Source organism: Aspergillus campestris, assembly GCF_002847485.1.
Source record: "Aspergillus campestris IBT 28561 chromosome Unknown P168scaffold_3, whole genome shotgun sequence".
NCBI classification, from domain to species: domain Eukaryota; kingdom Fungi; phylum Ascomycota; class Eurotiomycetes; order Eurotiales; family Aspergillaceae; genus Aspergillus; species Aspergillus campestris.
Genome location: NW_020194338.1, coordinates 191,314 through 218,309, shown reverse-complemented (window position 1 = coordinate 218,309; position 26,996 = coordinate 191,314). Strand labels below are relative to the sequence as shown.

The window sequence follows — 26,996 nt, the reverse complement described above, 5'->3', positions numbered from 1 at the left end:
TTTTTGGCGCAGCACTGCCTCAGGTGTCGTCGCCGTTCATTCAGTGTGCGTCGGCAGTAGTGTGTTTGGGATCCTGCAGTGTCGTCATTCTTTCAAATGCATGATTTCATCTGATGGATGAAACCGGCCGAACCATACTTCCCATCTTTTATTTATTCCAACGCTTTGATCATCCATTGTTCGACCCAGAATTCTTCATCCGTTTGCGGGACGAAAAAGCGATAACGTTGTGCCCGAACACTATTCCGTCTTAGTCACCACTAGTACCTGCACTACTCTCCTTTTTCTTTTTTAATTTTTTTTTCCCTTTTAGCCAGACTTATCGGCCACCCGCGTCAATCCAGTCAACCCACTCTCTCTTCCACCACCATCTTTCATTCATCCATCCAACTTATTAGTCCACCCACCCGTCGCATCACTCGGAATCTGTCCAGATTGAAGCGCTGGCTGTCAGGATATCCCTCTACTTATTTTGAACGTCCCAACTCGTCTGGTTCTTTACCAAACGTCCTCCGGCGCAAATCGCAGCGCGCGGTCTGCGCACAAACCGCCAGTCAACCACTACCCTCCAGCAGGTCGAACTCTCGTTTATCGACCTTCCACTCTTTCGCGCATATATCCTCCCTAATACAATCCTCTGCGCAATTATGTTGCTCCCATCGGCTTTATCATGCGACATGCGCCGGCCTGTGAGCCGTTCGCGCCTCACGCCGAGCCGTCTGTTGACCACGCCGCCCCCGTCAGACGATGACTCCCCACCAGGCAACGGTCTCCTGGGCACCTGTCGCGCACTTCAGTCCCTTCTGCGATCGCCCTCGCCCTCTCCGCGACGCACAAAACCTCAACGTCTGCAAAGTCCCCTTGAAATCCGACCTGCGCCTTCCGCCCGGTCGCGGAAGCCTAAGACCCATTCATCCCACCAACAACCACAATCCACCACCACCGCCACCACCACCACCATCACCCTCCGACCCAGACAACCCTCCCACACTCCACAATCGCCTCCTCCCCGCGGTGCCAACAAACGACGCCGCGATTCTTGCGAAGACGACGACGATGAAGAAATTCAAGACTCCGACGTCATGCGCCATCGTCGCATCCGCTTCTCCACCCCCAAACGCCCCAGACACGTCCCCTACGACCTCCCACTAGGCCTCTCCCAATCCGACTTCTACACCCTCCACTCTCCCCCAATCACCCAGTCTCCCCCATCGCCGGTCATCAGTCGTCAAATTCAGCGAGTTGATGCTGACGCTGACGACGATGGCCCCGCGCCGTACAACCCCGACGCCGCACTGCCCTCCATCGAGGAAGCAGACGAGACGTCACCGTCGTCGTCCGCACCTCCAGCACCAGACTCCGTCCCGGACTGGTCCGCAGACGACGATCAGCGCCTCGTGCAGGTCGTGCTGGAGAAGTTCCAGCTGTCGCGGGGCGACTGGGACGACTGTGCTGCGCGCATGGGCCTGGACCAGGCTAGTGTGGGGCGAAGGTGGCAGGCGCTTGTGGGTGATGGGAACGTGGGATTACGTCGTGGGGGACGCATGACGAGGGGGAGGATTGATGAGATGTGGATGTAATTTCTTTATTTTTCTCTTTCTCTTCCTATGTGGATGTATTTCTATTTGTGTTTGTTTGTGTTTATGTTTCTTGTTTGATGCGTGTTTGACAGCCGGAGCTTTCCCTTTTTTTCCCCACCTGGTTGTTTTCGTCGTTTCTTTTGTACTTTTTCATTCCTTTTGTTTTTGTCCTTGTCGCGACATGATGTAATCTATGGATATGGGATATGGGATGGATGGATGACGGAGTTTTCTTTTTCTTATTTGTCTTGTGGGTTGATTGATTGATCTTCCTTTGTTTTATACTGCACATGGTTATATCCCCTGTTTCTACCTTTTTCTTTCTCTTCCCTTCTTGTCTTGTCTTTCTTATATTCTCCATTTCCTTCCCAATTGGCTGGCTAGTTGGTTAGTCTATTGATTGATTGATTGATTGATTGATTGATTGAATCTGCGATTGAACAACCGATTAATACCTAAGGATAGGCCAGAGGCCACTTACTGCACCGGTTGTGTTGATCATTACATATATTACTATTACTTTTTGGCCTTTTTACCTTTCTATATTTTTATCTATTTGAGAATAATTTATGTGGTAAGTGTACGATAAACCGGCGTCCATGGTCTACTCAGTATTGTGATGGTTTCTTTCTTATGTAGCTCCTGTATGTATATACTGTAGTAAATGTACTCTATGCCCACAACAATCAAGTGACCATAGTGAAGAAATAAAGGTCTAGATAAAGCAATCCACGATTGCAAATGCACAATTATGATAAGTATGTAGTACGTATGTAGATGCAGTCACACACCAATATACAGACAGACAGATATAGATACAGCAATGCACATAGTCAAGGTAATAATGTTGATATCAGGAAAAAGCAGACCAAACGCCAAACACCGTGCCCCGCTGAGATAGGTAGATGTGATGTGATGTGATGTGATGTGATTTCGATGAGATAGTTATGGGAGGGGTGGGAGGAAGAGTAGGTCCGGGTGGAGAGGTTAAAATCTGGCCCCTCGTTAGTGTCTGGATTTGATGGATATAGGGGGATAAACAAGGGACATACCGAATTTCATAACTCCCCGCTCGCGTCATATACCGAACCCACTTCACACTGCTGTAGTTGCTCTTCTCAAACACCTTGAGATACCGCACCAGTAACCCACTGCTCGTGAACATGAGCAGGCTGAACGACAGACTCAGCGGCGGGCGACTCCACGCCTTCTGGTGCGTCATGCTCGTGAGCGTCGCCTCCGCCGTGAGCACGTACTCGCTGCCGCCGGAGAAGCGCGCGATCTTCCACACGATATTGTTATGCTCGGGCTCGTACTTGGCGCGGCCCTGCGACGTGCGCTCCGTCGTCTTGGCCGTGTTGAGCGGCGTCGGGATCCGCACCACCACGTTCGTCGCGAACAGCTTGGAACTGTAGTTCGCCTTAATCGCCACGCTGTACTCCACTTTGGTGGTTCCGATCTCCCGCACGATCGGGTGCACCTTGAACGGCAGGTTCACGTTCTCCGTCGCCCGGTACCGCATCAGCTCGAACTCGCCGTCCGGCGGCACGAACGAGATGATCCGGTCGGCGTCGAACCGCCCCAGCTTCACGCACTGGTGGAACTGGCAGTCCTCCAGCGTGACGGACCCGGCTGCCGCCCGTGTCGCCCGCGTCGCCCGGTTGTTGCTCACCGCTCCGCCGCCGCTGCTGGGCCCCGCGCTGGTCCCGTCGGTGTCGAAGAGGAGGCGGTCGTTCAGCCCGAACTTGCACTCGGGCGTGCCGGAGAGGTACGCCCGCATGACGATCTGACCGTTGACATCCGCGCGGAGGACCGTTCCTGTCGCCGACATGAGCAGGTTCACGTCCTCGATGACGTCCACGAAGGCCTCGTTCTTGCGGTATTTGACGTCGGAGCGGCGCCAGGAGAGCGCGCCGGTCGCCTGCATCGTGATGCGGCTGGAGTCGGTGGGGTGGTTGGCGATGGCCGATTTGACGCCTTCGGTGGTGATGTACATTTTGAGGGTGTCGGTTTCGGTGTTTTGGGGGTATCCGAAGTCGAGGATTTCTACCATTAGTTTAGTATCCGGGGGTACTCATGGATTGCAATCCCCACACTGTAAAGAGGAAAAGAAGGCATACCATCCAACAACTCATAAATCAACACAAAGTTATTCTTCACAGCCTCCTCATCGAACTTTCCAAAATACCCCCTCCCCAGAATAATCAACCGGTAAAGGAACTCAAACACCAGCGCGGCATTGGCATTGCTCTTGGTCACGGCGACCAGGTAGATATTCTCGTGCTTGACATGGCTGAAGGTGGTCGAGCCCAGCGTCAGGATAGGCGAGCGCACCTGCGGGTTGGAGATGACCTGGATGCGAAAGATGTCGGCCAGGCGCGGGCGACAATCACTGCGGAAGGCGCGGAAGATGAGGTTTTCGCCTTTCTGGTTGAAGACGAGGATCCCGGAGAGCATGGTTGAAGGTTGTAATATTAAAATTTGTACATGGGGGGGAAGACGAGGAGGGGAGGGGAGGGGAGGTGGAGGGGGAGAATGGAAGAAAAGGAGTCGAGGTCGGGGAAGTTGGTGGACGATCGGTGGAGAGCTGGCTTACTGCTTTCGGCGGTTGTCCAATTTATGTCGCTCCACCTACTTTTGTCTTCTAGTTGTATATACACGTTATTTTTGAATAGATATATTCCTTGATATGTATAATAAATACTATTAATCCGCAGCAATTATCCACAGAGAATAAAATTATAGACAAAGATCAATCAGATCAACTCAGGGGTTTCAAAACGCACGGATGGTATCTCCAAGAACGTGAACATCATAGCAACAAGCACAAACGACGTAAGAGCTGGTATCGTGCCGTTTTTTAGCAAGAAGGGAAGAAGGGAGGACAGGAAGAAAGAAAAATGGGGGAATAAGAGAGAAAAAAGAAGAAAATTCACATCGCACTCCCCGGCCGCGATGCGATGGACTGCGTCGGAATGATGCCTACCTTGGGATCGGGGATCTGAATATCCAGGCTCATGTAGGCCGATCGTCGGAGACTCCAGATATGCACCCCGTCCTTCTCACCCACTTCGCGGTTCCAATTCTCCAGCCAGTCTTCCACCCGCTGGAGGTGACTCTTGACGGCCGGCGCCCCGAGATCCTCCCACACCCAGCCCGTCAACAATCCCACCACCCCGTCCACCCAGTTCCGCAGGCTGAACGGGTCGAAGGCCTGGACCAGCGCGTCATTGACGGTGTTGATGATCCGGCGGAATTCCTGGTCGGGGATGAGGGGGTCGAGGATCTCCGGATACAGATTGGAGAACGTCGGGGCCAGATCGCCCTTGATCATCCAGTCGCGGCGGATGCGGATGATCCGAGTCGTCTCGTACTCCTGCGATCCGATGGGTACGTGCGGGTTGAAGTGCGGGAAGCACGGATGGGCGGGTCCCCAGGCCAATTCCTCCGCGACGTCGGCCTCGCCGACTGGAACCGTGTGGGACGGGATCGATGCGATCGGGGCATTCGACCGCAACGAGGCCTGCGACGCAATGTGCCGCGGGCGATCCTCCAGCGGCGGGCCCGGGGGACCGGCCGGAAGCTCCCCGCCCAGATGCGCCCGGTCCGGTGGGCGCAAGCCCTGTGTGTCCTGACTCATCGCATGAGGGGCCGACATCTCTTCTGGGGCCCACCGATTGTCGAATGCAAATGCGCCACTGTGCCTCCGTTGCCGTCGAGGCAAGGCGATGCTGGAGCGGCCGCTCTCGGTCTCCCCCTGACTGCGTTCCACTACTAGGCTGTTCGGCGACGGGGTGATTCGACTGCGTCGCCGCTCGGGGATCGACAGGAGCGGATGAGCGTCCCGATGCGACTCAAGCGGGAGGTCCTCGTCGGAGATATCAAAGGGCGCGTGGGTGGGAACGAGAACGGGGGTAATCCGCGGGACGTAGTTGACGGGGTTGGCGAGTCGGACGGCGGGAGGCCGTAGGATCGGAGTGGACGAGACCCAGGACTTCTTGCGCCGCGGAAGAGAGGGAGCACGAGAGGATGTGCGTAACGAGGATGATACCGAGTGGCACTCGATCGAGCGACGGCGCGACTGTCGGGTACCGCGCGGGGGCAGGCGAGAGTACGAAGGCTCAGCGGTTTCGGGCGGGGGACGAACCCGTTGGTGATTCTGATTCGAGGCGGACGAGAACGACGCCGCTTCCGACAAGGGAGATAGCGGGTCGAGAGGTGGGAAATGAGAGGAAGACTCGGGGAACGCCGTGGTGAAGGAGGGGGAAGGAGAAGAGCCAAAAGATGAAGCAAAAGCAGATGGAGGAGATGCTGACTCAGCGGGATAGGAGAGGGCGTTCTGATTGGCCGAGAGCGCACGGAAAGGGGCCAACGTTGGCCTGAGCGCAGCATAAAGGGATCAGGCACCGATCTGGATTTATATTCGATCAGATGGACCGTGATCATGCCTCTGTTCAGTTGGAAGACAGATCGGTCAGTCTAGAGAAAGAAAGGATGAGTCTTAGATCACCGCGCGTTTCCTAGGAGGTCTCAAAACCCTTTATAACACGCGCAGTGGATATCAATGCCAATAATGTCTAATAAGGCAGACCGTTCAATAGCCCAAGTAAGGATTCAAATCTACCGCACAAGGCGCAAACGGGCCCCTCGTCCCGATCTTTATAGGTCAGATCGACCGTTTCCTGGGCTCCTCCTGAGTCTCGCACTACCTGAAACCTATTCCATCGACCGAAGAAACAACCCGGTCTCACCTCGCAGAGATTTTACCGGGTCTGATTGGTAATAAAGTTGGGCGTGAAAGAAAAGGATGAGCTAAACTGGTTCATATTAATAGATCCTCAATAGTGAGCCTGGACGCTCTGGCGCCCCCTGGCGTGACGACGGCTTACTGTCAAGCCTGTTGGGTGCTTCTTGGCTCGCTCGCTCCCTTGTTTGACTCGGGTTCCTTGGGCGGCGCAGGCCTGCGAGTCATTGGGGAACCCTCAATTAATTTACCTCCGACGAGGGGGCGTTGGATCCATCCACTCTCTCCACTTTGTACGCCGTACAGTTCGTCGAGTTACACACAGGAGACAATGACGATTAAATTACTTTTAACATACAGGGTATATCTTCCCATCACCACACATTAAGTACCTTCCCCCACCCGACAAACGGAGAAAATCATCGCTGGAATGGTCGACGGAACAAACGGGGAATCTTCAATCCAGACCCAGAAACCAACAGCAGAAACATAGCGGGCACCACGACGGTGGGTCACACGCCATTCACGTTGCGGTTCGCTTGCGCCTGCATCCGGCGCATCGCCTCGCGGTGGAGATCGCTCATGTCGCCAGCCATGCTCCCGATGCTTTGCGATGAGGCATTGCGCAGGGATTGTCCCAACGGGGCCGACACGCTGCGGTTGGAGGGCCCCTTCGGCGGCATGGTCCCGAGAGGGGTGTACTTGTCATCGAGGTCTTCGCGGACGGACTCTCGGAATGCGGCCATCGCTGCGGGCTGGTTCCCGGGGAACATACCACTGTTTTGACTGCTGCGGCGCGGCTGCGGCTGGCACGGAACGTTGACGAACGGATTGATCAGGGGGTTGACCACCGAGGTGCGCTGGTGGAGCATCGTCCGGCGCTGCGACAGTGGCAGGTCGTCTGCTTCTTCTGGGATCGGCGGGTATGTGGTGGAGGTGTGTCGGATTGGAGGAAGTGGATGAGGAGGAGACTCCACGATCGGTGACTGTCCGGGGCTGCTCCGCGAAGACCAGGGGTCGGCATGGAGTGAGAATGAGGACAGCCGGTTGCGCATCATGCCCTCGCGCACCGCAATCAGCGGCGGGGGCCCTTTCCACTGCGGTTTGGCCGACTGGTTCTCCTCTTTGGATGGGTCTGCCGGAGGAGAAGCCGCGCCTAGAATTGGCTCATCTGCTATCGTTTGCACGAGCGGTGGCTGGGGAACTGACACCTGAGAGAGGTGAGTCGTTGGCACGAAAGGTACACCAGATCCTCGTTGTTTCTTTGTTGAAGAGTGCCGACGGGAGTCGCTAGACCTTCGGCTGTCTTCGTTTGCGTTGGGGGGTTCCCTTGCTAATGGGGACCGGAACTCGACAGCGGGCGGCGGCTGTGCATTCAGCGGCGTTTGTAGTAGCTCCTCGACGTGGACCGGTGCAGGCGCCTCTCCCGCGTCATCTGGGGTGTCTGGATCGTCCTCATGGACCGGCTCAATAGGCTCTAGCTCCGGAGCTTCTGCGTCGGCCAGGTGCTTCGCCCATTCGTTCGTCCGATAGCATTGGACGACCCTCGAAGACCGCTGTGGCAGGTGATTGACCGTTTGTGTATCCAATTTCGGGGGTCCTTGAGGTTTCTCTTTCTTCGGCTTGCTCGTAGTCTTTGGGATTGACGAAGAAGATCGGTTCTTCTCATTCGATTTCACCTTGGAAGACGAGGACTTCCGTGGCTTGAGGGGAGGGGGAATTTCGGCGTCTGGGGATGCATGCGTAGAGCTATCCTCCGACGAGATGGACTTTTCTTCGGCAGCCTTGTTCTTCTCAGCCGGCGAATCCTCACTATGGCTTTTATCTTCCGATCTTGCAATTGGCGTAGACTTGAGGGATGGCTTTGCTCGACTTTGCTTATTGGCTTTCTTGTGCTCTTTCTTAGAGACTTTGAGATTCTCTTCAGAACTCTCCTTCGGCCCCTCTTTCAGTCCCTCGAACTCTTCTGGAGATCCTTTGGTTTCTTTTGAAAACTTCCTTGACTCCACAGCCTCTTGGGCAAATTTGCTAGATTCCTCTCTCGCTTCACCCTCGTCTTCATTTTTGGACTCCAACTTGGAATCCTTGGAACCACTGTCAGACACCTTCCTAGATTCCTTCTTCGAATTTCTCTTGGACCTCTTCTTAGATTCTTTCCGAGAGCCTCTCTTAGATTTTGCTTTCACCTCCCCTTTGGGAGCCGATAGCGCAGCATGTTCCTTATCTTCCTGTTTGACAACTTCAGAGGCCGGGTCTCCTTCCTTGCCTTTGTCGTGTTTATCAATGGACTCAGGTTCTGCGAGTACCTCTTTGGCCTTTCCCTTGTCGAGTTTGCTTGACGTTGCTTTGTCTTCGCCCGCAGAAGATGGCTTGTCGTCTAGGGGGGTTTGCTGCGTCTCCTCTGACAGGAAATGGACCGCCGTATCGGGTGTAAGGTTAGAAGAGTTTTCGGCTTTTCCTTCCTTGGAAGGGTCTTTGGAAGTGTCTTTCGGAATGTCTGCACTCTCGTCATCCCCAGCAGCATCTTTTGGAGATCCTTCCGCTTCCACTTTGCCAACGGCATCCTGCTCCTTGGAGTAAACGGAAGAACCATCCCTATCAACCTCGGGGGCATCCTTCGTCTCGCGAGGATCCCCCGCAGCCATTGTAAGGGCCCCCGAATCCGCGTCGCTGGCTTCGTCCGCGATACCTTGGACCGATGAGCCATCGTCGCGAGGGAGCAGCGCTTCTTGAGACTGGGAGATCTGACCCATGCTGCTTCTGGACATGACAGACATTCTTCTCAAGTTTTTGAAGGACTTCCCGGAGAACCGCTTCGAGCGGATAGTAGCTGTCTCGGAACCAAGGATAGCGGTCACATCAGAGGCTCGGTCATCCTTGATCTTGGAGGCGGCTGCCCCGTCGAAGACCTTGACGTGCGGAGTATCGTTCTCGTCCACTGAGCCTCTCGAGGTATCTGGCCTCGATGATCCGCTGCTACTGCTGCTGGATTCAGAAGACGCATAGGCGGACTCGCCGTTGTCAGCTCTCTCCCTGCAGTCGGAACACCGGGGCGATTTCTCAGAGTACGAGGAGCTCGTGATACTTTGCATTTCCTCTTTTGCCAGCTGAGAGGGGTTATGGCATTTCTCTTCGTCGTCGGGCAGCTCGGTCACGGAGTTGGGATCGCCATACTTGGTTTCCCATTCGTTGCGCTCGCGTATGTTCTTCTCTTCTAGGTGTCGCGCGGTCTCGGCCTCCGATTCTTCGTCGCGCTTTTGCTCCTCCAGACGCACCTCTTCGTCCTTGCGGCGCTTCTCGCGGATGATCTTCCACAGGCGCAGCTGTGATATTACGCCCAGGATGGCGACAATGACGGTCGCTGCGAGCTCGACGCGGATGTTCCGCGTCACGGGATATGTGTTTGTCCCCAGCGGGAATATGTCTTCGTTGAGTCCTGGTGTTGCTCCGTTAGGGCTGGAGTCGTCGGTGGGATGGGGGGACAGAAGCGAAGACACAATACATACCCCAGATGTAGAGCCAGAACTCTTTTAGCCCGGCCCGGCTGTAACAATCAATACCAAGCGCGACGGCCGTGCCTCCTGCAATTGAAGTCGACACGATCAGTCCCCACGGGCGCGTGTATTGGCTGAACGACATCGCGTAGCAGCCGACGGAGATGGCACCGATGAAGCCGCTCTTGGAGCCGGAGTCTTTGAGAAGACCACCCGGGCTCAGGGAAAGGAGCCACATGCTGACGCAGAATCCTCCCAGTAGACAGCCGAGTCCTTCGGTCAGTTCTTTGAACACGATTGACAGTGCGCCGAATGTTACGCCGGTGAAAAACACCGCCACGAGATATGCGCCTTGTACTGCTACCCGGACGGGTGGGCTCATCACATATACGATCAGGACCTTCACATCCACCTTGTCAGTTTGCTGCATTGTTGACGTTCGAGGGGAAAACTCACGGTAACTCCCAGGCTGGTCAAGAACGCCGTAGAAAGGAAGACCTGAACCCTGCGAACGGTAAGCGATGGCCACTGCAAGATCAGCGCAAAGAGTAATTACCATAGATTCCGTATCCCAATCAGCGCTAGAATTGCGCCGGTTGTCAAAAGAATAAATCCGCTGATACCCAGAGCCGGTGTGATTTCGGGCTCCAATGGCAAGGAACCGGGTGCGACGGGGCTCGTTTCATCTTTCCGGGCATTAGCATTGTCGCGTATTGATCAGGCCGTGTAGACTCACTCTTCACCGGGCTTGAGGGGGTCTCCGTCGGCGACGTTGTGGTGCTCGTGGCTGATGTCTTTGTGTAGTCTGTCGCCGTCGCCGTTTCGCTTTCGCTTGTTTTCTCATTTGACGCGGTTTCAGTCTCGTCTGAGGCCGTCTCCGTCTTCGTAGGCTCCGCAGTGGTAGCGTCAGAATCTGTGGCCCGTGGGGCTATATCGGCGATTTCTCCATGACTGCCACGCGCCTCATGAGAGATCTGTGTCGCGAGCACAAGCAGGCCACACACCGTATAGATGACCACCAGCGCAAATGATAACCGCATCTTTAAGGAGCAGAGGAAAATGCAACAACCCAGTCAAGTTGAGGGAAGGCGGGGCTGTGCTTAACCTGACTGGATTCAATGGCAATCGGGCTTGCAATTGTATGAGCTTCCCTGGGGCTAGGTCCACATGCGATTAAGGATATACCATGCAGTTCAATATCACCAGTGGCGAGGTCAGCTGTTCAGTATATAACTCACGACGCGCAAGAGATTGCCAGAACCGTGACCAGAAACATCCAACCGACAAGAGAACCACGCAGGGCCTCAGTATAGGCCCACTGGGTGCATGTACAAACGGAGGGGAAAGGAATAAAAAAAAAGGATATAATCTTTCGGCAGCAAAGCTGCATTGGCGTTGGGAGGGACAATCATCTTTTAGGTCCTGCGAAAAAAACCTTCAAGGCCCTAGTCCTCGTAGGGAGCTACCTCCTGAAAATTCGGAGGGTTCGAAAAAACCAAGGTATAAACTAGACTACGGAAATGCATGGCGATGCGAGCTGGTCCACTCGATCGAGCCTTGCCCAAAAAGCAACGCCATGCTGCGTCGTACCGGTACATGATATTTTGACATTATTTGACAGGGATCTGCATGGGAAGCTGTGTTACCAACCACGGAAATAGCCATAGTGATCCAGGCCGGCACTTGGCAGGAGGGATATTTCTTGTCCTCTCCAACTGTTTTTTCTCGGGCAGGTTCCCCGCCTCCATCCATGGCGCCTAATACGTCGCTCAAGTTCAGTATGTAAGGAACAGGTCATCGACAGCCTATGATTTGACCCTGATTCTCGAGACAAATGCCAGGTCAGAGCCAACGCGAACGGACTGGGAGGAGCGAGAAACCTCCATTGCCCAATGGCTATGGTTACGGTGTCACCAGCACATGCGCATTGGAACTCTGCAACCCGGCGGGGAACGGAAGTCACGCTGACGTGGTTGGGCCAAGTTGATTGACACTGACAGGCAGGGGAGTGGGGCAGGGGGATCCTCTGTGGGTGGCAAGCCTCCTCGACACCGATCCAAGGCCTAAATCCAATTCCAAGTTTGAGTTGGTGGCCGTGTTCAGGGACGGAATGACAGCCAGGTCGGCCATATCGCTGATCGGCCAGCATCAGTGGCCACCATTAATTAGTCTGGGCTAGGCTGGATGTGATCAGCTGCAGGAGCCGACACGTCTCATTTGTCTCGACACGGCTCCCCGCCTATCATACCAGGGCTGACAAGGGAAAAGAAAAAGAAAAAGCAACGATGTTCGATAAATGTCACCGAACAATGGGAGTGGGAACTTAATACCCGAAACCACCATCCCTCCAGGAGGGCATATTCAAGGGTTAGATTGGCTGGAGTTTCCAGAAGCCCGCAATGCGCTGTCGAGTCTGACTCGGGCGACGGTTTCCCCTTGAGATCATCCCACCCTGTTGCGAGTTCATATTTTTGCCAACTGATCGATCGAGTGATCCTGCGGTGGCCAGATTTTCGAGAGGAAGGGTATGTACTAGTTCCAATGGTAAAAGTTGCCGATATCAATAAACCACGCTCGGGCGGAAGCGGTGAACTCAGTAAGGAGCATATTTCTGATCTGAGAAAGAGAGCAGAGCCCAATAAACTTGAACTAAAGATGCGTACCTTGCTGCAGCCTGGGACGTACTCCGCACATATAGATTGGGACGTCTCATAAACCCAAAGTCAAACGAGGATAGAACAATATATGTAGCCGAAAGCATAGCAGATGCAGGTCTATTGATATGTAGAGGATAAGCAAGAAAGGATGTCTGGTATGGTTTGCTGAAGGTTCAGTATATGTCGCTCTATCGCTTGGTCTGTGTTTGTGAAGTGAGAAGGAATGATGCACCGAGTAAAAGCGAGTCAAAGCGAGTGATCGGTGTGGAATCACCTGATGTAGAGCCATCCTGCCCCAGTCATCATTTCCACAAGATGCAGTGTCGAGGGCGATGACTCCAATGCGGTATGATGCGATTGAAATAGAAGTATTTTCTCAAATAAAGATATACATTCATCAACTGATTTATTTGCTTATTTATCTATTATCATATTCCCACTGAGACGAGTATGGGATTGATTGGTGATTGTCAGTTCTGGCGCATTCAGCTTGATATTCCAGGCTTGAATGAGGATCTTCAAGTGGCTTTGACATGTCAACACGGACTATGTGAGTAAATCTCAATAATCACCTGCCAATATCTACTTCATCATGCCACGCTTGACATAGTGATGCGTGATTTAGACCACCCGTAGTCAACACCCAGTCCAGCCCTAGCAGTGTACGCCCGGCGTGTTGCATCTCTACCCCTATCCCGGACGTGACGCCTTTTCGTATTCAGGATGATCATTCAAGTGCAACGCCAGGGTGTACAGTAAGTCATGGCGAATCGTGTCCATCATGGTTCGGAAATCTACGCGACTGCCCACTACGACGCTCGTGCCCGAAGCAAGGACTATATCGGTTCACATACATGCGTCGATGATGCTCAAGATTATTGATCAGTCTGGAACAGTTGTTGTCCTAGATTCTTTCGGTTCTGGTCGGAACTTCGGCGAGAGGTGTGTGCTCGGCCCCTGAGTCAAGAGCTAGCGGCCGATTGGACTCGGGCGAGGGCTGTATATGCTTCGGTCAAAATGCGACTGGTCCACACTGGCTCGGAGACGCTATCGTTTCTTCCTCTATCGGCGACGGGCTTTGTGGGCTGTATGTACGAGGTGCTAGGAGCTTCACTTCCCTCATAATGATGATGGTCTAATTTAGGACAGCCTTCGACTGAGACGCACGGATGATGCCACAATAGGACACATTGTCGTACATCCTAAGAGCAGAGCCTGACTGCGCCAGTCGCTGCGATGTGAATTGGCTAAGAGAAGCTTCGCGCAGTGAGAAAGAACCGCGATTGCACACTAAGGGCACATACCGCAAGCCAGACGCCTTCTCGATGTAAAGGGCAGGTTTGCTTCGATTGCCATTACCCAGCAGTCTCCGGGTGACTATCCTGGGCTGACATTTCTTGACAGAAATCTCTGCAAGAACCGCGTGAAATATGATGGTTTCCGCCGGCATTTCACTTTAGACGGGAGATCGGCCAGAAGCCAATGCGTCGAGCGGCCTACGACGAGCTCTGCTTCTGATCCATGCTGGGATAGTATGAAGGATTTGTATGCTACGATGTTGCTGATCTCGTATGAGTCGCTCGCGACAAATCTTTGCAGGTCTATCCAGGGCCGGCTTCGTGAGTATATCCAGAATGAAACTGGGGTGTCCCTAACAGACCACGGGCAGACGTAAGGGACATTGCTGAATTTGCAGGACGAACCATGCCAATGCATGACGGAGGGTAGCGCAAACCACGAGATCTCCCGCCGAACTACTCAATATTCTCGAGCAACTGCGAGTACCGATAAGTATGTACTGTGTGACCTTTCACGGTCGACAGGAACCTGTGTTACTCCAAACAGCGACATACATACCACTGTTCTTTGTTACCTTCGCCTGCTTCAATCGTCTCGTCTCTGATTACAGATCGGGGCGCGTACATATATTGAATGCTGGGTTACACCAAGCTTTTATCGATCTGACTGTCGAAAGTCTGGACTGGTCCTGACCAGAGAGGACAAGGATGATCCCGTCCTTATCCGCGGTGTCGCTTCTTCCCGGGGATAGCAAACATGCTCAATCTGGACTAAGCCTCATGGTCTCTACAGGATCAGTGAAACATTGGACCGATTTGAGAAGTGGACCTGGATTATGCGAATTTCATATGCCGGTAAAACGGGACAGCAGCTTGACTGCGTCAGGGGCATTGCTGGAGCCTGAATTCGAAGTTACTCGGTGTCATGAGATCTTGTATGATCCAGTACATGTTGCATGGATGGAATACCATAAAATCAAGGAAAACACTGTAACCTTTACCTACCAAGGGAAACCAGTTATATCAAACGGCTTCCACCAGTCTTGACCAGAACTGATTGAGAAGAGATCGAGTCGTATGGGTCTGTACATAATTGGAGATGCTTGATGCAGGAAGATATGCATGAGTAAGGAGGACATCTGCGAGCTGAGTGATCAACTAGTCCTTCCTGTTGGACAACATATTGAATTAGTCCTTGTAGTTGTGCCATATTGAAATCCCTGGATCTGTGAAGATTTCATCCCTTAGGGTAACGTTATCTTGTATAGCTTTTTCGAGGCACTTGCCTTTGTTTATCCTCCGTGGTCCATGCATATGGAAGACTGTGTCCTTATGGAGTGACGAGTTCATATCTTCTTACATCTACAAGGATAAGTATGGTTCCTTGCTGGAATAGGAGGTACCCATATTTGTCATGACAATCCGTATTGCCGCTGCGGCAGTTCAGTATATATAACCAAGCTACTACCATGCAGCAGTGTCTCTATATTTGCTGCAAGTATGTCCTCAATACTCAGCCAGATTTAACCAGAATAGCTAGCAGTGACGCTCTTTTCAGAACCTCGTTTTTTTTCTATTGAGAGGTCTGGCAATATCAGCTGAAATATGTTATCTGAAGGCCGTATCTATGAGTATGAAGCCAGTGGATACTGTCTGAACGTGAGCACAATGGCATTTAAACCAAGAAACCGCTGTCCGGAGACAACTTAACCCTAGCACTAATATACTACCAGAAATACATTCTGATTAGAGACTTCTACTTGCAAAAGAATTGGCTTTCAATCGTCAACAACAACAGCCATAGATCGATTTATAGAATGTCTGCCTCAGGCCGACTGGATGGACACGGTACAGACTCACCGCTCTAGAACTGCCACCAATCACATGACCGGAACGCGGACCAGCTCCCGTCCATCGAACCGCTGCTGGACTGACTAGACTCCGCCGGGTGTTATCGAGCTTCCCGTCGAAAAACTTCCACGCGCTTCATCCCATTACATCCCCATCCCATCACACCACCCACAAACATCATGTCTGCCTTCCTCGCCTCCCTGCGCCCCGGCCTGCGTGCCTCTTCTACCGCTGCTCTGTCCGCGCGTTCGTTCAGCAACTCCGCTGCCCACAATGCCGCGAAGATGATGATCACCGGCCGCCTCGCCGCTGAGCCCGAGCTGGTTGCGACCTCCTCCGGCAAGGAAATGATCAAATACGCCGTCGGTAGCAGTTACGGATCCCGCGAAAACCGCACGATAAGCTGGTTCCGTGTCAACAGCTTCGTCAATGAAGGTCCCCAGCGGGACTACCTGCTGGGCCTGCCCAAGGGGTGAGTACGATCCACGCTCTGGTGGTATATTCTTGGGGTGATCTCTCTATATTTGGACGGACTATGCAGAGCGTTGCGAGCGGAGCATGCATAGACGTGCAATGTGACAGACACACCCCGTGGGAATTCCATCATGATGCTGTGCCAATGCTAACGTCGCTTCTTTTATCCAGTACCCTCGTGTTCGTCGAGGGCGATGCCAGCATGCGCCAGTGGGAAGATAACGAGGGCAGAAGACAGTCTACCCTGAGCATTCTTCAACGTGAGATATTCCCGCCGACCTTACCCCCTTCGTGTTCTCGGGCAAGAGGCTAACGTGGTCCTTTCCCTTCCGTTGTACAGGCTCCATCGAGGTCCTCAAACGCCCTTATTCGGGCCCTGACAACGAATCCGGCGAGTCCCAGCAGGAATAAATAAAGAACGTCAGATCGCGTATTGTGGTCGGGTTAGCCGGTGTCTTCGGGTCTAATGGCGTCTACGTTACTTGATTATACCATCTAATTTTCTTGCCTCCCGGCTGTGGACCTCTCCACCCAGCGACCTTTGATCCGCTCCTCCGACAGTTGGCTACAGCATGTTCTTTGTTTATTTCATGTATTGTATATGTATATCCTTGAATGAAAGACTCCCAGTGCCGTTGGTCCGTTTTTCTATCTTTGTTTTTTTTTTTTTTTTTTTTCCCACACGACGGAAGCATAGCCGAACCACCATTGTGACACATCACACGCATAAATGCTGTATATTACATCTCGCGTCGACTACGCGCAGAGCATAGCGTAGCATAGCACTACTGTTGGTATATACCTAGCCCAGCGATGATACCGCCCGCAGACAATCGTGCGTTTATGCTTTCGCGAGGATGTACAACGCGTACTTAGTCTGCTCGGTTAGGTTCGCCGCGAGTATATCTATTGCTAGTGAGCTGTCAATCTTGTAGAGGGGAGTGCGCCATGTCTGGAGTTGCTCTTCGCGCTGGAATTCGTTTGAGTTCGGGCAATGGCTTTACGAGAGGTCTGTATGTGTGTAGGTTTGGTTTACGTTATTAATTTATTGTGTAGATATGTTTACCTGGTAGGGCACGGTGGTTGGGTACATGATTGTGCAGGCGAAAGCAGGGAATAAAGAAAAAGATATGCACGCTAGGTGATCTAAAACGAGCACGAATCAAGGATAAACAACGAACGAAACCATATCAAAAAGGTTAAGCTTGCAATGAACCCCCCAGTCATACACCCTCGCTTTCCTGGCTGATCACCTGCTTGACGCGGATGATATCCTGGTTAGAGGCAGTGCTTGTCAAGTCGACGCTGCCGCGGCTTTGGCTAGTACCCGCCCAGGCATTGGTGCATACTGTGCTTGTGGGATCCGATGAAATAGTAGGGAGGGGGATCATCCTCTCGCGACTGGCGGAGTATGAGCGGCGGAGGGCAGAGAAGGGGGATTTGAGCCATGATGTCTTTGCATTGTGGGAGGCTTGTTCCTCTAGGTTGGTGCGGCTGGTTCGGAACGTAGGGAGGGGGTCGTTGATGTAGGTTCTGGTTTGGAATGGAGTTAGAACGAGGAGGCAGGGAAGTGCGAGTGTTTGAGGGGGCTTACCGTTCTGAAGATGACCACTTCTTGTGGAAGAGTAGTTTAGCCCGACTGCCTCTTGACCCCGTGTGGCCGGTTGAGGCATCCGTCCCAGGCGGAGACGTCCGCACACAGGCGAAGCAGTGACCCAGTCCTAGGAAGTTGAGGATCAGTCGGTAGATTCGGGCGGCATCGCGGCCACATCCGAAGAAGATGAAAAAGAAGAACCCGGAGACGATGGGGATCCAGCGGTCGAAGAAGGCTTGGCCATTGCTGGGAATCTTGTAGATGATGTTCCAGCCGGCGTGGGTGCGCTGCCACGAGTATGCATGCCACACCGGGAGCGTGCCTTCGACGTTCTTGTACAGGACGTATATCTGAACGGGGATGATGGCGATGAGCATGATGAATGAGAGAAAGAATAGACGCATGAACCGGGACTTGTTGAGTTTGCTGTTTGAGGAGTTAAGGATGTCGCTGAATTGGCTTCGATATTTGTGCAGGCGGTACAGTACAAGGCCTAGGTTGTCAGCTACAGTGCCTGCTGGTCGAACTGAGTCTCGTTAGACTTACCACAATAATAAGCCGCAATGAAGCAAATGATTGGCGGCCAGATGAACCCCAGTAGCACGCTCACCCAGCTTTCGTCGAAGCTGTTGACACAGCCCGAAATGGCGAAGATCATATACCGGTTTGCCTGATAGGAGACTTGGGTGATCATAGCGATGATCGGCACCGCCACGCAGAAGAGAAGCTCCATGAAACGATTCCTCCAGCGCTGTTGTTTGGTGGGGACGAGGGTTGCACGCCTGGTGTCCAGCACACAGGCTAAGCCGCGGAAAATGCACATGATATCTCCCGGTACCGCAACGTAGCTGGCGATCATGATCTTGACCTCGATGTCACAGAGCACAACCCCGTTCCACCACGTTGTAGAATCATCCGTGGGCCAGATGATGGCGTTGGTTATGTTGAAGAGGTTCAATATCAGGAACCAGCCTATGAGGCAGCACGCTGGGAGGTTACGATTCTTCCAGTGCAGGACCAACGGAGCAATGCTCACGAAGATCGAGAAAAAGGCCAACAATGGGACGATCACAGCCTGTGGATAGAGGGGAAATTCAGACGAACCCATAATGTGAGAGATGTTCGGAATTCCAGAGAGAGCGGTAGGATTGAAGCTTTACAGAGCCTCCAGGTGGGTTCCAAGACGTATTTGACTCTGGAAAAGGTTGAATGAAAGACGCAGCAAGTGAACCAGCACCATCGCGTCAATGAAACCACTTCACTCCCTGAGAGATCGCCAGACACTACCATCCAGTATCCAGAGACAGGAGCAGTGATGTCTTATTGACGTTGAGGATCCAGAGTATACGGCGATGTGCACTGGAGTTCCACTTGCTCCCTATTAAGACATTCATTTCCCAGAGGGATCAGTAGGACAAGCCCTAGAGCAGTGTAATAGCCAGTCCATGTTCAACGACTGTAACCCTAAAGCGGTCGAGGCGAGCTGCAGTCCGGTCTGGTCAGTCAAACTTTGGGTCAACACGAATTCTCCACGAGAAACATCACCAGCTTTATTGACACAGCCCCCACTGGCATAAAGCCCAGTGAAAGAATGATGAGACCTCAATAGGGAGTGAAAGAACAAGACGAACGAACTCGGAGAGTGTCAATGAGGTTGTTGACTTGGGATGCGTCATTGTTGGCGAGAAGCGACGGGGCCATTCCCGTTTCGGGTGTCAATAGATCCAGCTGAACCACTTTCTCTGTTCCCCTCCACCACATTGTCTTCAAGATACTACCTTGTATCTCCCCTACTTTCTACCACCCTCTTCGTGAGAGTGGTGATTCTGTTTCACAGGAAACGGACATCCTTCTGCTTACAATCTCCTCGGCATCCTTTGTGACACACCACGCCCGGCCAGTAACGATGGTTAATCAATCGGCTGGACAAGGATCAATCGAGTCGAATTAGTCCTATGGACGTCTTGATAGGCTAAGGGTCGTGCGTACGGTCCTCTCTTGCCACTGTCATCTTTGAGCCACGGGTGTCATTTGATCTGGACGGCAATCGCGGAGTGAAGAATCCGGTAGATCGAGATCACCCGGTGCAGCAACCCACACGACCAGCTTGGTAGAAGCTATCTCCATTTCCACCCACGTTTGGGATGTCGACGAGCGAGCGATATATCCCCAGGTGACCTCCTCTCGAGTCGAGTACTCGCACAATGGACTAGGATCCAGCCAATATGAACCAATCAAAGAGGAAAACGACCATGGAGACAATGTTGGATCGGCAAAGTGCAGGATGTAATATCTGACGGAGCACTGCCGTGGCTTAGTTGCAGGCTCATTTGAGATACTTCGCCATGGGTTATCAGGGCCCGTCCAACCTGGTTCCCAACGCGACCAGGGAAAATTCGACTGTTGCATCATGTAGCATGGTTATATCGTTATGTATCTTTCGTGGAAACCATTACCCCTGGGCTACAAAAGATATCATGACGCTTTTGGCCTCGTGACAATCTCAGAACCTTATGTTGGGACACATTTTTGGTCTGCTTCATCGCCTGGTATATGGCTTGCTTGGACCTCGTCTATCGTGACTGATGACGATGGCAAGAATGGTGATCCGTGAGTCTTGACAACTATGCAGTGGCTGTTTTGATCTGAAATATCATTGTTGATGGTGTACAGTACAGGCTGAATTTTGTGGAAGTCCCTATGGGATTTTTAGTTGCCATTGTTAGGTTTCTATCGCGGTTCAAGGTGGTTGTAACCAAGTCCATCATGGGCTCCATGATCTGCACCGGCTACACTTCGTCTGTGGGGCGGCGATTGCGCAACATTTGATACAATGGCGCAAACACCGAGTGGAATTGCGAAACCACTTAATCATTGTGCAAACTCCTTTGGGCCGGCTAGATTCAACGGCAAGCCGAACACAATTCTCCATGTTATTGGATTAGAACGCGAGGAGGGACCAGCTTTGCCGACGACTTGGCGATCATTCCGCAAAAGGTCACCATCCCCGCATTACCGAGACACGATCTCCAACAAAGTAACCGACAGATGATTTCATTACTACTGGCACCACCGCACTAATGCAAAGCTTGTGATGTTTACAACTGCAATCAACAATTAACTTTCGACGAAATGACACCGACTATTCCATCGATTGATTTATGGGAGCTGCTGTTCGAGAGACAAGACCGCAGCTTTCCCGATAGCCATGGTACTGCTTCCCCGCTGGGGCGAATATACTACATATCGAGTATTCTTGGCTGACTGGGGCGATAGAGATCTTCAAATCTTCAAAGTCCAGCTCACACTACACGTTCAAAGATGTGAGGGATCGGGCCCAGGTATTTGGCCAAGCCCTTAAAACCCACTGGGGCTGGAACAAGGGGGATGTCCTTCTTGTGATGGCCCCAAATGTTATAGAGACTCCCTCTGTTATATGGGGTTGCCACTGGGCAGGTGGTGTTGTAGCCCCCACAAACCCCGGGCTCTCCGTGGAGGAGCTGCAGTACAATCTGGAGACTAGCAACGCGAAGGGACTTGTTCTTCATCCGCAGTGCGTCGAGGCCGGGTTAGAAGCTGCCCGGAAATCTAACCTGCCGGCTGAGCGCATTTTGGTTCTCGGAGACGCCCAACGGGGGCTCGTAACCGTGGATTCTTTTATTCAAAATAGTAACTCACATTTGGCCCGCACCCCTGTCGACCCGGAGAATGACCTCGCGTACCTGGTCTATTCGTCCGGCACCACGGGAAAGCCCAAAGCTGTCATGATCACCCATCGCAATGTAGTCGCCGAGGTGGTTCTCGCCGGTGCAGCTGAGGGGCGTCATGTGGATTGGACTCGAGATCGAGTCTTAGCTGTTCTGCCTACTTATCACATCTACGGTATGTCAAGCTTTTCTCGTTTTCTTTCTGTCGCCCATATGTATTTGGATGTAGCTTTCTAACATTGATCACAATGCAGGACTCATTTGTCTCGTCCATCTTCCTATATGGTTGGGAACGCCGACGATAATGATGGAGAAATTCGAGCTGGAAGCATTCTGCCGACTGATAGAGACGGAGAAGATCACCCATGTGTTCGTTGCGCCCCCAATTGTTCTGCATCTGGCGAAGAACAGCGCAGTCAGCCGCTTCAACCTGAGCTCCCTCCGCATGATCACTTCCGGTGGGGCTCCACTCGCTGCTGCTCTGATCCGGGAGGGCTACCAGCGACTGGGAATTCCAATCCGTCAAGCATACGGGCTATCGGAGACGGTGTCTATCTCTCACAGACAAGTAAGTGCACCTGGCCTAATTCGTCCCTCGAACAGCGCTGATCAGTGACTTCTGCAGAGCTGGGATAACTGGGACCAAGCCATTGGGTCATCGGGGCCGGTGCTACCTGGCCTCGAGGCCAAGATAGTGATTGACGACGCGCGTCAAGCACGAAATAGCGAGGAAGGGGAATTATGGATTCGAGGCCCGAACGTCTTCAAGGGGTACCTGAATAATGCGGAACAGACCGATGCATGCCTCACCGCTGATGGCTGGTTCAAAACGGGGGATATCGGATACGAAGACGCCAACGGTAATCTATATCTCACCGATCGCGCCAAGGACATGATCAAGTACAAGGGGTATCAGATTGCGCCGACCGAGCTGGAAGACATCCTTCTCGGCCATCCGCATGTTAAAGATGCGGCAGTTATTGGAGTGGCGAACGACGACCTCCAGACCGAGGTACCACTGGCGTACCTCGTGCTTCAAAATGCTGCACATGAAACCGAAGCCATGGCAGTAAGTATTATAGGCTCTTTGAAGGATCGCGTGGCGCATTATAAGCATCTTCGCGGGGGAATTGTCTGGATCCCGCAGGTGCCGAAAAGCGCCGCCGGGAAGGTCCTCAAACGCGAGTTGAAGGACCGAGTGAAGACTGTGGACCGAGAGAGGATATTGGGGGCTGTGAAATACACCCTTTATCGCCAGGCCAAGCTATGAGGCGCATCGATACCCCGAGGGTCGGACTGGAATTAGGTGGTGCAGCACTGGTGCATCCATACCCATTACAGCATGACATTTACTGATATACTATGGCATAACGTGAGTATGATTTATATTCTTACTTTCTATATTTTGATAAGCTCTATTTTCTACATTTTGATAGATTCTTGATGATTAAGATAGATCACATAACATTGATGACAAATAGAGTTCCTATATCCCCGGATCTGCACGGAATGTGAGGCGCGTACAAGCTGCACCAACTGCGCCGTTGTGGCCAATTATCAACCCAGATACAGGACCAGTGGCTGACATTGGTTTGCTTACTCGTTTTTGATATACAGGACTGTCCCGATTAACCGACAAGGACGAAGACGACCCACAGCAATACGAGTGCTTATCGACGTTATGCCTCCAAAACGTGCCTTGTCTGCGAAGGAGTGGGTCGGTGTCGCGGTGTCTTTGGTCCAAGCTAGTATGCAAACCCGTTCTCGTATCTCTATTTTGTCGATTGTTATGCATCGAATTCGATGATATTGACAAAGGAATAGTTTCACGCTTGGCTGTAGCAGCAGTGGCAGCTATATTTCAACGCAGCGAGGGTCCCTCAACCTACTACCGCCACTTCTGCTATGCGGGGTCACGGATTCTTACGGGGAGCCTCTCGTCCAGAGCACTAGCGTATATTTTTCCTTTTATATCAAAAACTGAGAGCACGAGAGCACAACGAGCTTACTATTTATTCACAGTACCCTGATGACATCCACGGACGACGGCTATAAGAAGTTCTGCTCGTCGCGTGGTTGTGCGCCAGACACGGTTGTGCTGGCCGACGGTACTCGAGGCCATTGGATTGGGGATAAGACTGCCGAAAAGGTCATGTTCTTTTGCCCTGGTAGGTGTCTTTTCTCTCTGATGGCTATCGGCGCTGATGTAGTGGCTGCTTGCAGGAGGGGGCTATGTGGTACCGGCCCTCGATGTTCACTTCGAGTTGCTCCACCAGACGGTGCAAGAGGCCGAGCGCAAGGGCAACAAAGTGGCTGTTCTTTTACTTTCTTATGGTGAGTTCTCTGCAAAAGGTCAAACTCAACACTTATTGAACGAGGTAGACGTCTCTGTCGACGCTTCATATCCCCGCCAACTCCAACAAGCTTGTCAACTACTGGACTACCTCATTCGCATTGAAAGCCGCGACCCCTCAAATGTAAATATCACCACGCCCACCAACTTAGAAACACAGAGCTAACAATTTCCCAGATCATCCTCGCAGGGGACTCCGCAGGCGCAAACCTCGCCCTTGCCATCCTCTCGCATATCCTCCACCCGCACCCCCTTGTACCTCCACTAACCCTCACTAACCCCTTCCGAGGAGTAGCGCTCCTCTCCCCGTGGGTCACCTTCGACACAAAAAAGACACGGTCGATGCAGCTGAATCGGCAAAGAGATGCTCTAGACGCTGACGTGCTCCACCGCTGGGCCACCCAGTTCCGAGGCTCCGCGCCGACAGATCCCTACATGGAGCCGCTCTCGGCGCCAGAGGACTGGTGGCACGGCCTTCCTGCGAGGGATGTATTAATCACCGCTGGGGACGATGAGATCTTCCTCGACGATATCGAGGAAATGGGCAGGCGGTTGCAGGCCGTGCACCCGCAGACGAAGATATGTGTGCTCGAGGATGAATCTCATAATCATATGGTTCTGGAGCTTACCTTGAAAGAAGATAAGTCGGAGACGAGACTGGCGTTTGAGAAGTGGGTTTGTTCTGTTCTTGCGGGTTGACGGTTCAAAATGACTTCTTGTTTTGCGACTTGTGCTGTATAGAGCTAGCGATGATTGTAGTACATTGTGCCTTTCAGTAATAAATGTGGAGTGACTGCAATCGGCCAACATGACTTGCAGGGTTTTCCACGCCATTTGTATTTCAACGTTTCTTTCAATCTTGCAATCTCTTGGGGATCTTCATAAGTCATCAATATCATTCCATCTTTAGCTGTTTCCCAAGGGTTATTCCCCGGGGGATATATATATTGAGTCTTAAACGCCAGTCAATGTCGCATTGAACTATAACAGCAAATATTTACACTTCTGTACACCCTGTATTTATCACCAAGCTCAAAGCCGTGACCCCCTCTTCTGTCGATTCTCCGTATTCTCCAGCGCCTCCCGCGCCTTCGCATTCAACCGTTTCCACATAAACTTACGGCGCGTTAATCCATCCAGAAAAGCCCGGAACCACTCGCGCTGGAACCTAGGCAACTGGCGACCCTTGCCCTCTTCCCCTTTACCAGCCAGCTGCCTCACGGTCTCAAAGTAGTCTTCGAAATCCGGGAAGATCAGCGTGAACTTCACGCCGTCGCCCCGCGCCTTTATGCGCTGCGCCTCCCAGTTCTGCATCTCTGCTAACGGGGGCAGGGTTGCTCGGCCGGCGAGCAGACGCGCTGCGAGAACCGCTTGCCATTCGAAGATCTTGAATGTCAGGCCTGCTGCGACGGCGCCGACGAATAGCAGTGTTGGGTCTTTCTGCCATACGACGTGCTGGTATAGCTCTGGGACCCGGTTGTTGCGCACTGGGACTGTCGGCAGGAAGGGCAAAGTCCAGCTGTAGCCCGTGCCGAAGATGATGTGATCGACGTCGGGGAGACAGGTGCCGTCCGCGAGGTGGACGGTCCTTCCCATTACCTTCTCGATGGACGGGTGGTTGTGGATCTTGGGGTGCTTGAATGCTTCATCCCCGAAGTAGCCGTTTGATGTGTGGCCGATGGTGATCGCGTGGACTGCTTTCGCCGTGTCCGCCAGATCGTATGAGATGTCCGCTGCGGAAACGGATGCGCCCACGACGACGACTCGCTGGGGTTGATTTCGTCAGCATGGACACCATGCGCGTTGTTCGTCCTGGATAAACTCACCTTGTCGGTAAATGCGTCTCGACCGCGGAAATGTTTACTGTGGAGCACACTTCCCGGTCTGGACTTCTCGAACTGCTCGAGTCCTGCAATTGCAGGGATATAAGGCACCCAGTAATGCCCACTGGCAACGACGACGGCGTCGAACGTCTCCGTCCACCAGTAGTCGCTGTGCGTCCCTTCCTTTCGAAGAGTGACCTTCCATTCGGCGCCCTCCTTCTCCACCAGCTCGACCGTCGTGTTGTACGAGACCAAGTCGCTGTATCCCTTGCGCTCCACGAGACCCGAGATATAGTCCCTCACGACGTCCCACTTCCGAAACGGGGTCTTCGGTCCGTAATTCGATATCGACAGCTCGCTGCGGTTTTCGGGGAACGGCTCCTGGCTGAATTCCATGGGGATGGAGTCGATATTCGTCTCCAGGTACGGGTAGATGGACGACTCCGCGAAGCGCGGCCGGTCGGTCTTTGGCGTTTGCGCCGGCAGCCGTTTAGGGACTGCCAATGGCGCATCTGCTGTTCGCTTGGCTAGGGACTCGAAGTTCGAGAGCGTTGGTGGTCGCGATGAGTCTCCGACCCTAGGACACCCCGTCATGTCAGCTACGGCGACCAACGTAAAGCTTTACAGCAGAGGCACAGACGAACCAGCATCCTCCGGGACCCTCCCGACGCTCAAACACTCGGATTATGTCAAAGGCCTTTTCTTGCGCCAGCGCGTCGATGGCAATGGCTCCTGCGGGCCCCGCGCCGATGACGGCCACTCGTTTAACGTGCGCGAAATCCATACTATGTAGTTGAAAAGCGAGATAAAGTTTGCGCGCAGAAAGATCAGGTACATTCTCCAGTTAGTTATGTTATATTATTCTACTGACTCGCAAACACCGAGTATCGTCCGACTCCAAACCCCGCCGTTGACGGTCTTTGTTGTTATCGACGGGGTTTGGTGATGATGCTTGTTGTGGGGACTGTCACGCAATCTGCAGCCATCCCGGGGTTGCTCCTTGGCTCCTGCGACGATCCTCGTGAAAACCACGTTTTTGAGCAGGGTCCGCATGGGCGGTGCTTAATCTTATACTGGCTATCCGAACCCTGGTCCATGAATCCTGGGACCATCCAAGCACGCCATATGGACTGGATATCAGTCATGTCATAGGGCCACCATGAGCAGACCCCGACGACCAGGGGTCGATACTTAACTATGTCCGGTGCCTGGGACTCGGAATTGGGGTCTGCTCATCTCATATAATCTTTACTAGAGGCCTGAAAATAGGGTTTTACCAATGGCCGACCGGTGACTGTGGCACCATGATGGATATCAAAGTAGATGCCGAGAAACAGGGATCGCATAGCAATGCGTCCAACCATTCGCAATGTTTCCAGCTGCCTACCGTGGGATGGTCTCTGGATCAGGAGAGAAAGGCG

The 26,996-nt window shown here is 52.8% G+C and overlaps 9 protein-coding genes across 9 annotated transcripts; 5 read left to right on the top strand and 4 right to left on the bottom strand.

The window, feature by feature from the left end:
- Positions 1–647: 647 nt before the first annotated feature.
- Positions 648–1,956, top strand: P168DRAFT_302599 (uncharacterized protein; the record flags this gene model as incomplete). Its single annotated transcript, XM_024838677.1, has 1 exon — positions 648–1,956. The coding sequence occupies one exon, from the start codon at positions 648–650 to the stop codon at positions 1,578–1,580; it is 933 nt and encodes a 310-aa protein (XP_024694814.1). The 3' UTR covers positions 1,581–1,956.
- Positions 1,957–2,347: 391 nt separating this feature from the next.
- Positions 2,348–4,088, bottom strand: P168DRAFT_264761 (AP-2 complex subunit mu). The gene is made up of 3 exons (XM_024834875.1): positions 3,701–4,088; positions 2,633–3,626; positions 2,348–2,574 (listed from the first exon to the last, which is right to left on the bottom strand). The coding sequence occupies exons 1-3, from the start codon at positions 4,035–4,037 to the stop codon at positions 2,568–2,570; spliced, it is 1,338 nt and encodes a 445-aa protein (XP_024694813.1). The 5' UTR covers positions 4,038–4,088; the 3' UTR covers positions 2,348–2,567.
- Positions 4,089–4,263: 175 nt separating this feature from the next.
- Positions 4,264–10,858, bottom strand: P168DRAFT_264757 (uncharacterized protein; the record flags this gene model as incomplete). Its single annotated transcript, XM_024834874.1, has 7 exons — positions 4,264–5,448; positions 7,149–8,393; positions 8,928–9,760; positions 9,831–10,218; positions 10,275–10,323; positions 10,375–10,504; positions 10,555–10,858. The coding sequence occupies 7 exons, from the start codon at positions 10,856–10,858 to the stop codon at positions 4,513–4,515; spliced, it is 3,885 nt and encodes a 1,294-aa protein (XP_024694812.1). The 3' UTR covers positions 4,264–4,512.
- Positions 10,859–12,899: 2,041 nt separating this feature from the next.
- P168DRAFT_302596 (uncharacterized protein) lies at positions 12,900–15,014 on the top strand. Its single transcript, XM_024838676.1, has 7 exons — positions 12,900–13,025; positions 13,101–13,230; positions 13,384–13,562; positions 13,790–14,094; positions 14,134–14,146; positions 14,204–14,266; positions 14,567–15,014. Exons 1-7 carry the CDS (start codon positions 13,009–13,011, stop codon positions 14,676–14,678), a joined length of 819 nt encoding a protein of 272 aa, XP_024694811.1. The 5' UTR covers positions 12,900–13,008; the 3' UTR covers positions 14,679–15,014.
- A 730-nt stretch (positions 15,015–15,744) lies between these two features.
- Positions 15,745–16,736, top strand: P168DRAFT_302595 (single-stranded DNA-binding protein). The gene is made up of 3 exons (XM_024838675.1): positions 15,745–16,096; positions 16,270–16,358; positions 16,439–16,736. Exons 1-3 carry the CDS (start codon positions 15,804–15,806, stop codon positions 16,507–16,509), a joined length of 453 nt encoding a protein of 150 aa, XP_024694810.1. The 5' UTR covers positions 15,745–15,803; the 3' UTR covers positions 16,510–16,736.
- A 585-nt stretch (positions 16,737–17,321) lies between these two features.
- P168DRAFT_279670 (pheromone receptor) lies at positions 17,322–18,800 on the bottom strand (the record flags this gene model as incomplete). The annotated part of the gene is made up of 3 exons (XM_024835809.1): positions 17,322–17,631; positions 17,693–18,185; positions 18,239–18,800. 3 exons carry the CDS (start codon positions 18,798–18,800, stop codon positions 17,322–17,324), a joined length of 1,365 nt encoding a protein of 454 aa, XP_024694809.1.
- Positions 18,801–20,498: 1,698 nt separating this feature from the next.
- On the top strand, positions 20,499–22,875 carry P168DRAFT_105552 (acyl--CoA ligase). Its single transcript, XM_024832532.1, has 4 exons — positions 20,499–20,903; positions 20,969–21,574; positions 21,654–21,967; positions 22,025–22,875. The coding sequence occupies exons 1-4, from the start codon at positions 20,825–20,827 to the stop codon at positions 22,667–22,669; spliced, it is 1,644 nt and encodes a 547-aa protein (XP_024694808.1). The 5' UTR covers positions 20,499–20,824; the 3' UTR covers positions 22,670–22,875.
- Positions 22,876–23,080: 205 nt separating this feature from the next.
- P168DRAFT_316234 (alpha/beta-hydrolase) lies at positions 23,081–24,451 on the top strand (the record flags this gene model as incomplete). The annotated part of the gene is made up of 6 exons (XM_024839985.1): positions 23,081–23,147; positions 23,224–23,353; positions 23,422–23,567; positions 23,623–23,733; positions 23,782–23,876; positions 23,930–24,451. The coding sequence occupies 6 exons, from the start codon at positions 23,081–23,083 to the stop codon at positions 24,449–24,451; spliced, it is 1,071 nt and encodes a 356-aa protein (XP_024694807.1).
- A 333-nt stretch (positions 24,452–24,784) lies between these two features.
- P168DRAFT_309310 (FAD/NAD(P)-binding domain-containing protein) lies at positions 24,785–26,458 on the bottom strand (the record flags this gene model as incomplete). Its single annotated transcript, XM_024839288.1, has 3 exons — positions 26,220–26,458; positions 25,579–26,152; positions 24,785–25,519 (listed from the first exon to the last, which is right to left on the bottom strand). Exons 1-3 carry the CDS (start codon positions 26,357–26,359, stop codon positions 24,785–24,787), a joined length of 1,449 nt encoding a protein of 482 aa, XP_024694806.1. The 5' UTR covers positions 26,360–26,458.
- Positions 26,459–26,996: the final 538 nt, after the last annotated feature.